General features: G+C 53.8%; 5 protein-coding genes across 5 annotated transcripts in view; 2 read left to right on the forward strand and 3 right to left on the reverse strand.

Annotated features, from left to right (window-relative positions):
- Positions 1-2,024: 2,024 nt before the first annotated feature.
- On the reverse strand, positions 2,025-2,622 carry UMAG_11043 (mRNA splicing protein SMD3; the record flags this gene model as incomplete). The annotated part of the gene is made up of 3 exons (XM_011394026.1): positions 2,025-2,107; positions 2,197-2,415; positions 2,517-2,622. 3 exons carry the CDS (start codon positions 2,620-2,622, stop codon positions 2,025-2,027), a joined length of 408 nt encoding a protein of 135 aa, XP_011392328.1.
- Positions 2,623-3,253: 631 nt separating this feature from the next.
- UMAG_05910 (uncharacterized protein) lies at positions 3,254-4,438 on the forward strand (the record flags this gene model as incomplete). The annotated part of the gene is made up of 1 exon (XM_011393948.1): positions 3,254-4,438. One exon carries the CDS (start codon positions 3,254-3,256, stop codon positions 4,436-4,438), a length of 1,185 nt encoding a protein of 394 aa, XP_011392250.1.
- Positions 4,439-4,635: 197 nt separating this feature from the next.
- UMAG_05911 (uncharacterized protein) lies at positions 4,636-8,388 on the reverse strand (the record flags this gene model as incomplete). Its single annotated transcript, XM_011393949.1, has 1 exon — positions 4,636-8,388. The coding sequence occupies one exon, from the start codon at positions 8,386-8,388 to the stop codon at positions 4,636-4,638; it is 3,753 nt and encodes a 1,250-aa protein (XP_011392251.1).
- Positions 8,389-9,396: 1,008 nt separating this feature from the next.
- UMAG_05912 (putative multifunctional nuclease RAD27) lies at positions 9,397-10,521 on the forward strand (the record flags this gene model as incomplete). The annotated part of the gene is made up of 1 exon (XM_011393950.1): positions 9,397-10,521. One exon carries the CDS (start codon positions 9,397-9,399, stop codon positions 10,519-10,521), a length of 1,125 nt encoding a protein of 374 aa, XP_011392252.1.
- Positions 10,522-10,599: 78 nt separating this feature from the next.
- Positions 10,600-11,522, reverse strand: part of UMAG_15085 (uncharacterized protein) — a gene marked incomplete at both ends in the record, with an annotated part of 2,060 nt that continues 1,137 nt past the window's right edge. Inside the window, one exon of the mRNA XM_011394059.1 lies at positions 10,600-11,499. Coding sequence (XP_011392361.1) covers positions 10,600-11,499 — 900 coding nt within the window. The remainder of the gene's footprint in view (positions 11,500-11,522) is intronic.

Consider the following 11,522-nt stretch of genomic DNA (forward strand, 5'->3'; position numbering starts at 1 on the left):
GGTTTGACCGAGGGAGGCAAAGGCGGTAGAGCCAAAGAAAGGGGACTTGAGTTAATCAGTAATCACAGTCCAGCCTGCGTGAGGCACTAAACGAAAGGATTTGAGGAAGGAAGTGGGCGGCGGCTTTGAGCGAATTCAGTCGGAATCCAGGAGGGAAAGGAGATGATGGTGGTGTGGGGCGGAGAGTATGATTGCGTACGACTGTAGAGATGAGCAGCGACACAGGTGATTGCGAGATGCAAGAGCAGGCGCAGCCAGGGGAAATGGGAGATGGTCTGTTTCAGCGTCTGCGAGAGCGAAAGAGAGCAATGTGAGCGTAGGGATGCAGAGAAGAAAAGGGATGGAATGAGGGTTTTGGAGTAGATGTCGATGCGATGGAGGGTGTGGGATGAGTTTCTCGTATCGACAAATAAGCTGCAATGTGTTGGAGGTGTGCTCCTCACAAAGAGTGACAAAATGCGGCAGCTTTCCTTTAGTTGGTGAGGGCAGGCCAACTCTTGCAGCTCCAACATCTGTGTCATTGCCTTTGTCGGTTCGAAAGGTTGCGAGGCGCTTGGGATAAAGGTGAGAAGAAAGTGGACAATGTGAACCATCAGCAACTTACCTTAGATTGGTTGCCGTTGTAACGGAGGATCGTAGGTGACGATGAAGCGGCGCTCTGATGCAGATGCGATTGTTGTCGAAGAACCAAGGCGCGCTGATTGAAGATATAGATGAAAGGATACCTTGACCGAGCGAAGAGAGGTGAACGACTGTTTTCAGCGAACGATTCGGTGACGCTGATGCCCTCGTCTGTTCAGATGGCTGTGTCGAGTTGGAAGAGCACGTCGCGGATGGATGTCAAATTCAATAAGAGGACTGAATGCCGATGCCGGTGTTGCGTGTAAGTTGAAGGAGGAGGGATAGGAGGAAATGTGGGGGAGAGAGGAGGAAGATGGTGAAGTGGTGATGGTGACGAGGAGGATGGTGAGGTGGAGTTGCAGCTAGCAAGCAAGCCAACGCCCAAAAAAGCAGCGAAAGTCCAGCCTTGCTTGATGCTTGGCTGGAAGAGCTGCGAGTAAGTTAACTCGTGTGTACAAAGTGCAGAAAAAAAAGCGACAGACGTGACAAGAGCAGACTCACGACTCACGACTCACGACTGCGTTGGAAGGAAGCAGGCAAGGAACCAGTCACGAGTCAAATTCTCCTTTCCGCGCGCTCCAACGTCTTTCCGTAGCCTTTGTCAAGAGGTGACCGACCAAAAAGCCTACGCCGCAAACTGCCTAAAGTTATTCATACAGCAGATTTACCATTTTTGTATTTGTCTCTCTGCCAGACGCTAACGCAAACCTAACTTTCAATTCAAAGCGGATGTTCCAGGACTACAAATTCACGATTGTGCGTACATGAATGTTAGCTGGGCAACTATTAAGTTAGCTGAACTCACGACTGTCAACATTCACGATTGTTCTCATAGTGATCGCGTTGACAGACTCTTCCTTGCCTCTAGTCGCGAGTCGACAGTCTCGACTCCTTCTAGCCTTCGTGATTGCTGCTTGATGTCGGAACCAAAGCAAGCTCACGGAAGTACTGACACACGCGCGCCAGACGAGAGCCCAGCTCGGATATAAGGGCGATGCCGCGATGCACCAGTACAAGCTTGTCTCGTCCAGCTTGAGCTTGTTTGCCAGCAAGCATCGGAACGTTGCATGTCTGCGTTCGTCTTCAACCGAGCTCGGCAGGTGTATGCTAAATAGCTGCATCTCTTTCGGATGCCACAGTCTGGCTTGAATATCATCAATCCAACACAGGAGCTGACTCAGCTGCGGCGTGGGAAGCGCTTTTCGGATCGCATCCGAATCACACAGCTCGGTGCTCGTACGTGCTTCGTCTGCGGTCACGGCACACGATCCGGCTCTAAATCGGCAGTATCGTGGAATCTGCATGTACAAAGATTCTTGGTTGTTGCTAAAAGTACACGGCAGTGCGTCTGCCTAAAAAGGGATGCAAGGTTGTCTGTTATGGTGGAAGAGCCTAGACTGCGTTTATCTGCGAATGGGTGGTCGAGAGCCAGAAGCGCCACCGCTGCTTGTATTCGATGATCCGCCTCGTCCGCGTCGTGCTTGTGCTGAAGTTGTGAAAAAGAGAAAGCGGGAACAGTGAGCACGTCGGTTGGTTTACAAAGACAGGGAAAGCCGAGGTGGACGCAAAACTCACCTCTAAGCACTGTTGCGCGACCGCGTGCACTGCCGATACCACGGCCTTTCATCGCATTTGGACCGATGCGTTTGAACATAGGCGCCTGTTGGAGCATGTCCGGTACAATGATGAAGCGCAGCATGTTGCCTCGGATGTAGACGTTTTCGAGATGTGATTGCTTGCCATCCGGTGCTGTCACTGTAATATCCTTCATGGCAATGTTGAAGTTGTCCTCGGCTGTAGAAAGCAGAGTGGTCAGCGCAGACACAGCAAACAAAAGGGCATCAGCAAATCATGAAACAGTGGGCGACGCCAAAGCCAGGAGGACCATCACTTACCATCATAGAGGGTGCCTCGATATGCAGCTCCGCCCTTGAGCTCGACAGTGATGACATGGCCAACAGCCTCGTGAATGAGCTTGACTGGGATGCCGATGGTTCCCATGATGACTCTATACCTCGTCGGATCCGCTTCCGACGGTGATGCTCTGCGAGAAATTAAGCGGAAGGCGATGGTCAAGTGGATGAGAAGCGAGTCGAGAGAGGCCCGAGTAACATGTCGAACTTCAGACGTGATGCGCTGACAAGACGCGAGATCCGACAATTCTCTGCTAGCCCCGATTTGTACTCGTTTGGGTGTTTTGGTGAGCCACGATCCGTGTTCAACAACGGCAACAGTCACAGGCTGGATATTTTTTTTACTCCAATTCTTTGACTGGATCGGGACCCACGTGACTTGCTGCCTGGCGCAATCACGAATCATGAATCAATGAATGCATCTCAATTCGTGATTGCCATAGAAAATATACTCGTGACTTATCCGAAAATCACGAGTGCAACACAGGAGCAGCGACGCAACTGTGAACGACTCAAGACTGTGCACCTCGGCCCAGCTCCTTGCGCTGATATCATTTTGTGATTCGTGATTGACAATCGCCAAGCGACTAACGAAGATGTGTCTTGTCAGCTGAGTCAACCTTGTTTCTTCTCACCGTCCTCTTGCGCGATCAGCCTACTGCTCTCATTACGACCCATCGCATCGCTGAATTGCACCCAGCGCTCCTGCACTCACTAGGATGGCGTTCTACAGCGCAGGTCCACTTTCGCCGGGCTACAACTCCACCTCGGCGTGGGGAGGCAACGATAACGCAGAAGAGGATCCATGGGCCGCCCCTGGCAGCTCATCTTCTGCGGCTCCTCCGACCACATCTTCCGGATTTGCGCCATCGCCTCCTGGCGGTTTCGCTTCCTTCTCCACCCAACAACAACAACAACAGCAGCAGCAACAGCAGAGACAACAGGCTGGATACTTTGGTGGCGCACCCGCGGCTGGTGCCAGTCTGGCGCAGGAAGCTGATGCGTACCAGGACGGCTTGATGGAAACGAGCTTTGGTGTAGGCTCTGGTGCAGGTCAAAATCGGCTCGGAGGGGCTGCAGCGACGGTGAATCCGCAATCGCCTCACAACGCACACTCTTCCTCGAGCACATACGGCTCAGCGATCAGCTCGACACATTCTCAACCCTCCACGCAATCGCAGCAACCGCAGTCTCATGCTTTGCCGAGCTCGGCAGCTCAAGCGCAAGCGGCTCGCGCCGGAGCCTTCCCATCTGGCGTCAGCACCTCGCAATACCAACCCACCTCACAAGGTGCACAAGGTGCATCGAGATTTCAATCTCACACGCCGTCCACGTTGCTCCCCAGCGAGCCGGCCGGCTTCACCTCGCATACCTCCTCTGACTACTCCGCCACTGCTCCGCGCCAACTCGCGCCAGGTTATCCTCTGCCTGCATCCAACTACACCGTTCCTGCCTACTCGCCCTTTGCTCGCGTCGATTCGCTCTCCACCCCACGCCGCGAAACCGTGGAAGACATGTACGGCGTCCCAGAAAACTTCCTCGAGGTCGAAGTTCGTAGTCCCCTCACTCACGGTGTTGGTCGCAAGATGTACACCGACTATGAGATTGTCACGCGTACCAACATCCCAGCCTTCAAGTTGAGGTACTCGTCCGTTAGGAGGAGGTACAGCGACTTTGAGTATTTCAGAGACATCCTCGAACGCGAAAGTACCAGAGTCAACATCCCGCCCTTACCCGGAAAGGTGTTCACCAACAGGTTTACCGATGAGGTCATCGAGGCGAGGCGGGAGGGTCTCGAGAGATTCCTCCAAGTCGTGGCGGGTCATCCCCTGCTCCAAACGGGAAGCAAGGTCATGGCGGCTTTCCTACAGGATTCGGGTTGGAGCAAGGATCAATGGCTCTAAAGCCAGTTGACGAATCTTACCGAAAATCATCCTCTTTCCATTCAGCTCAATCAAGTCTTGACTCTCAATCCTAGTAACAGCGCTTCGACGCTCACGTGCCAAAACCCATCCCAACGTTGAGTGCTTGCTTTGTTCGGTGACATTTCGACTGAGTAGACCTCGAGCCTATCTTCTTGATCTTACAAAACGCGCAAGCGTCAATCAGAATCGTCGATCTCGATAACATCAAAGCTGTCCCTCTCCCCTCTATCGCTGTCGCCATTCCTGTGCTTTGTAGGCGACACCGACTTGCTCGCTCTCGAGCTTGTCCTTGACATGGCCCTTTTGGATTGCATCCCCGCCTGTTCCATAACCAGCTCTGGCTCTGACTCAGTTTCGCTTCCTGCCTCTACCTCGGTTGCGCCCTTGACCGAATCCATCAAAACATCCCCTCCTCGCCTATCCGAATCTTCCCGATCCACATTCATCGTGTCCTCATCATCTTCATCCTCTTCCGAAACCAACAGCTCGTAAACACCATCGATCTCCTCTGGGCTCAACACAATGTCTGCCAAATCCCCAGCTACATCGGCTATAGCTTCCAGTAGCATCGATATCCTGTCCAACCCACGAATGTTTTGTTGCACCTCTTCCACCACCATTTCTTCATCTACCAAAGTCCAAGCGCGCTTTGACGGAGCGTCTTCAGCGTTGGCTCGACGGACTTGGTCAGCGCGTTTGCGCAGATCGCGCAACAGCGAAGCAAGAAGCTTGCGCTCCGAAGCGATCCAGTCCGGCTCGGAGCAGAAAGCGATCCGCGAAAGGGCCACGATGAAGCTCTGCCGAATACCGTTGAGCATGCTGTACGTCTCAGGTTGGTCAAGCTTGGCCGCAAGCGAGATGGATCCCGTTCGCTCCTGCATCACTGCACTGGAAGTATCGAATCGGTGAGTGTGGTCTGCAGAGATGGGTAGCGGGGAATTATAAAGCAGGTTCAAAAGCCTCGTGTCCATGACGATGCGTTCTACTGCCTGAACTAGGAAGTCTGCTCCTGATAGACCCGGCATTGCTTCGCTTTTACCAGCCGCTGTAGAAGGAAGTTTGAATGGTGCTCTTCGCATCTTCGACATGCATGGTGGCAGCATGAACGTCGGGCGACTCTCAAGCCACACAAAGTCCGAATCGAGCGAGAGACATCGGATCAGCGCTGCCAGGAGGGCTGCACTGTCGGCGAGCACGATGAGCGTGTCTGCGGAACGAAGCGCAGCCTGCGTGAGAAAGGTCAAGATGGCGCAATGCAACATATGCCATTCGCTCTCTGCCATGTCGAAGCGTCGGTCGACCAGATGCTTGACGAGGAGTTCCAGCACGGGAAAGCGTGCATTGACCCTTGGCGCCGTGGTCGACCGACTGCTGGCTCGACCATGCCCCTGACTGTCGGATTTCGATGCTAGACACTTGTGAATCAACGGGGCATTAGAAACAGCCGAGCTCAGCATCCGAGTCACGCTGAAGATAATGGAGCTCGATCGATCAGGATGCAAGAGCTTGTGAAACACGCCTGGCCGCGATAGAAGACGTAGAGGATGATGGCTCGATGTAAGACTCGCTTCAGGACTTTGCGACATGGCTTCGAGGACTTGAACCACAGCATGAAACAGATCCTCGCGTGCTTCTGACGACAAGGTCCAATTGCCAAGCCCCAGATCATCATATGATTGTTTCGATGCGGCCGCACTACCTTGGGTCCGTTGATCGTCTTCATAATCGACTGCGGGCTGATCCTTGCTCAAGTTTGAGCCGTCACTTTTGCGTGCATCAGGATGTTGGCATTCGTCGATGCACTGAGCCAAAATCTCGCGCACATGAGTTGGAGTTGTATACTTTGACCACAGCGCCTCCGCGTCCACTTCACCAAGGCCGAGGAAGGCGAGTTCATCGCTTTTGGCGTTAGGATCGGTTTGGAGGCATTCAAGATCCGAATAGAATCTCGGCAGCGTCGATATGAGGCACGAAACCAATCGTAACACATCCGTCAGGAGGTCCGTCTGACACAGACGCAGCAGTACACCAGCCATAGCCATGAGTGAAGAGGCGATTGCAATGGAGAGATGCGTCGCCGCTGAGGAAATGACGAGATCTTCGATACCGCCATCGCTGTTGTCGGCCGACAAGACATGGAAAGCAATCTCGCGTTCTTCCGCTTCTAAGATCCTAGCTCGACTGAGGCTGGTAAGAAGCGTCTCAACAGCCTTTCTATAGCGACAGAGCAAAAGCTGCGGACAGTCGGAAACGAGTTGGGCCGAGATAATACGTCTGAGCGTGCTCGAGCTGAAAGGGGATTCCTCGGCCTGGTGCGATGTCGGCTCGGATGGACGAGAGGAGGACGGATTGAAGCGATTCGATGGATAACAAGCCGGAGATGCTGCCCGAACGGAAGAGTGGCTGAGCAAGAGCGAGACAATAGTGTTGCGACGGGACAGAATTTCAGACACCGCCACGAGGTATTTGCGCTCCTTTTGTTGATCCTGGTGATCCAGGGTGGTATCTTGCTGTTCGGTATTATTCCTGTGTATGGGAGGAGCCGGAAGGAAATCGTCGTCCAGGTTCATCAAGGTGTCATCGTGCGCTGGTGGCGATCGAGCTGATTCCATCGCTCCGGAAGCATCCATGTCCCAGTCAGCCGGCGGCAATGCGTCTGTCTTGCTGATCTTTGCTGGAGACTGTCTCTGCTGCCGAATCTTTTCTTGCACTGGTCCAAAGTCGGCAAACGAGTTTTGCAAGCCACGAAATGCCTTGGCTTTGGTGGCGGAATTGGCAACGGGGGGAGGCTGTGGGAAGGGCGGGGCCGCCCTGACATCCGACCTTGTGGGTGTTCCCGGCTCTTTGCGGTCGGCAGCCATCTCAGCATACCTATGGCGATGGCCAGAGCTACTGCTGCCAACTCGGACACCGTATCGGTCGGCTTTGGTCGGGGTGGTGAGGCCAGCCCGGGCTTGACTTTCTTGTCTACGGTCAACAACATCACGCAGGCCTAAGGGTGGAAGACGTGCAACGCTCGAGGGCCAGATTCGTCGGCTTGTGTCTTGCTCGACTCTGCGGAAGGCGGTTTCTGTCTCGAGTCGCTGCAGTCGACGCTCCTGGTCCTTCTGCAGACGCTCGAGAGTGGTTCGATGCTCCTGTTCGCGGACAACCTCGCGCTCCCTGAGTTTGGAGTTTTCCAAGTTGAGCTTGGTCAGATTTTGCCGAACGACGGCTACCTCTCCTGATTTGCGGTACGTCTCCTGCTTGAGCCTGTCAACCGTCTCTTTGTGGGCTTTATGAGCAGCTCGCAGCTGCTCTACCTCGGCTCTGAGCTTCTCCAACTCGTCATTGGTCACGCGCTCGTGATCTTCAGCGGAGTGATCGGCGGCTAGCGCAGGGTCTGGTGGTCGAGTGGAGACAAGCGGGGACCAGCTTCGATCTTGTGCTGAGCGTAATGCAGTTCGGGCTGGTTTGGAAGTAGAAGTGCGCGGCTGCGATGTGGATAACTGCTGCGACATGCGGATAGCTGCCTGCTCGACTTGATCGAGCGCATTGTTTCCAGCCCACCAAGTTTCGTCCTCTTTGTCGCCAAACTCTTCTTCACGAAGATCGCGCACGATGACCTGATCAGGCTCTGGATCGACATGCAGAGCGGCTACGCGGCTAAGATTAGAGGGAGCAGGATCGAGACGTTGCTTCTTGGCTGGTGGGTGGGCGAGGGAGCCTGTGCGTCGTGCGGGATCAGATGGATGAGATCGAAGACTGAAAGAAGAGCTGGGTGTGGTAAGTGGAGCGGCGCGGGCGGCTGAAGATGGGGCAGGCTGGTGAACAGCTTGAGAGGCGGTATATGTTGCTTCCGCTTGTGCAAGGCTCTCTTCGAAATCCGGGTCGAGAAAGTTTTGATTGTCGAAGACAGAGTCAAACTCATCGTCGTCCGAGGTCGACATTGTTGCCACAGCCTATCGCGGCTACGCAGAGCCAGCCGTTTTGTGGTGTCGGATCGCCTTGGAGCGGAGAGGAGGAAAAGCATGCTCAGCACAGCTGCGAGCTGGGTGCTGACTCTGCTCGCGCTACTTGGTGCGTGTCCATTGGATGCGACTCGATCAGGTGTGGTGGTATGGCGCTGAGTGTGGCGTGGCGTGGCGTGGCGTGGCGTGGTAAGGTATCGTGTACATGTCACTGCCGATGTGACGTTCTGCAAGTGATGTGTTGGAAGCAAGCGCAAAGCTGAGTTCGACGAGAGCGGCTCTTCCGGAAAAAGCTAAAAATCAGGCACAGCTGCGAACAAATTCCACTCGGACAGACCAACACGTTTCAACAAATCACAACCAGACTGTGCGAGAGCTATAGCTGAGCTGCTCGACAGATGATCGGCCAGGAAGCCGAACACTATCGCTGATGTTGGTGATCCAGCGTCGGCTTCGAGCCGAGCCCAAGCTGGGCTGAGCTGAACAAACAATCAATCAACCACCGCTCGAGGGCACGAGAACATAATCACGAATGCAACCAACCACTCACGATTTCCGTAGTTGGCTTTTTTTTTTGTTCTTTTCAGTCACGTACACGTAGACTTGTGAGTTAGTCGTGAGTTACTCAGCAGTGATGCGTGATTTTGCAAAAAGCAACGCGGCGCGTGTGTTGCAACTAGAGACGCGTAAAGCAGCTCGAAGAAGCAATGGGCGTGGGAGAAGAAGAGCGGAAAAGGACCAAAAATGTGGAGTGGTTAGGTATTGGGAGACTTGAATCACAGACCCTGAGCAGACAAAGTGGGCGAATCTGACCTCGTCTTGAATTCCGCGTCGACCTGTCATTCGCTTCCTCAACATCCTTGCTCGCAAACATTGGCCGACTGCACCTGTCTATGTAGGCAAAGCAACCAAAGCGTAGCGTTTTCACTCACAAGCTCCGAGCAAGCCTTGAACGAACAACCACATCGGTGACGAGCATTCATCAACATGGGTATTAAAGGCCTTACTGCTCTCATATCTGACGAAGCGCCTGGTGCTATCAAGGAGATGGAGATCAAGACCTACTTTGGTCGCAAAGTAGCCATTGATGCGTCTATGTCGCTCTACCAATTTCTAATCGCTGTGCGTCAGAATGACGGTCAGCAACTCATGACTGAATCGGGCGAAACAACGTCGCATCTTCTGGGCTTTTTTTACCGAACGCTGCGAATGATCGACTACGGGATCAAGCCCATGTACGTATTTGACGGTACACCGCCCGACTTAAAGAAGGAGCTGCTACAGAAACGATTTGGTCGTCGTGAAGAAGCGCGCGAGCAGGAAGAGGAGCAAAAGGACGTGGCGGATGCCGAGAAGATGGACCAGCTGGCGCGTCGACAGGTTCGTCCGACGAGGCAGCATAACGAAGAAGTGAGGCATCTGCTCAAGCTCATGGGCATACCCTGCGTCATTGCGCCTTCCGAGGCTGAGGCCCAGTGTGCCGAGCTCGCGCGTGCTGGAAAAGTCTACGCGGCCGGTTCCGAAGACATGGACACACTCACCTTCGGCACCCCCATCCTGCTCAAGCACCTCACTGCCTCGGAACAGAAGAAATTGCCCGTCCACCAGGTCGACCTCGCCAAAGCGCTAGAAGGCCTTCAGATGACCATGGCGCAATTCATCGATCTGTGCATCCTGCTCGGTTGCGACTATCTCGATCCCATCAAAGGCATCGGTCCCAAAACAGCGCTCAAGCTCATCCGCGAACACAAGACGCTCGAAAACGTCGTCCATCACCTCAAAGAAGATGGCAAAAAGTCGGTCCAAATCCCCGATCACTGGCCCTTCCAAGAAGCGAGAAAGATCTTCGAAAGCCCAGACGTGCAAAAGGGCGTTGATTTGGATCTCAAGTGGGAGGCACCAGACGTCGAAGCTATGGTCAAGTTTCTGTGTCAAGACAAGGGCTTTTCAGAGGACAGAGTCAGAAAAGGCTGTGAGAAGTTGCAAAAATCTTTGAGCCAGAAGCAGCAGGGCAGGCTCGACGGCTTCTTCACCGTCAAGCCTGGCTCCGCCCCGCCGAAACGCAAAGCCGAGGACGACAAGAAAAATGTCAAAAAGAAAGGCAAAAAGTGACTCGCTCACTTGTCTTGTGCAATCACAAATGATACCATTCCACTCACTCGACCTATCAAGGGCGACGCTTGCGATTGATTACACGACAGCCAACTGCTTGGGCTGAGCTCTACCCTTGATACTGCCAGCCAAGCTATCCTCGACCACGCTAGTCGTGTTCGTCCTCGTTCTCCTATCGATCGTTCCACCCGCCATGTCCCGATACATGAAAGACTGATACGATGTTCCCGTACCGTGCGCAATCGCGCCGTCGACCAGAACCGAGTCTGCCTGCTCCTTCCTACTAGACAGCGTCGCATGCTGCAGCGCCGCAACCGGCTTTGCATGAACAAACGTCGTTTCGTCCCCCAGCATCTTACTGAGATCGCTCCCCTTGGCGTTAGACGAAGCGCTTCGAACGGTGCGATCATACTGCTGCGTCACTTGGACATCAAAGTTTGTCTTCCTCAGGTACGACGCTGCGTAGAGCGGATAGTTGAAATCCAACTGCACCGCTTCAACACCTTGTGCATCGGCCAGCGTCTGCACATCGTCCAATGACAACCCTCCACCCATCACCTTATCGACTCTGTTCGCGTCAAGGACCAGAGATCTTGTCCACCCGTAGCTTTTTTGGTCGTTTGTCTGAGCCGTAACATTTACAAACCCTTTGTTCGCATACTCTGCTGACTGAGACCATCCAGCCACGTACTCCAACCCTGAACCCGTCTTGATACTTCCTGCCACACTGAAACTCCTTGTTCCCCTCAACCCGACCTCGTACGCCAAAGAACCATTGGTCAGGGGATCACCTTTCAACCTGCCCTTTGTGTATCCATTCACATACTCCGCCCCTCTATCCACCCTGATCACCTTACCCTCGGTCCTCTTGGTACTTTCATCTAAATATACCTGAACGTTACCACTCACAAGCCAACTTGCGTCATTGATCGCTCCACCCTTCTCACCACTTACCACCGCCAACTCGAAGAGGTGCTCTCTACCATCCGTCAATTCACCCC

The sequence above is a fragment of the Mycosarcoma maydis genome, chromosome 20 (genome assembly GCF_000328475.2).
Source record: "Mycosarcoma maydis chromosome 20, whole genome shotgun sequence".
Lineage (NCBI taxonomy): Eukaryota > Fungi > Basidiomycota > Ustilaginomycetes > Ustilaginales > Mycosarcoma > Mycosarcoma maydis.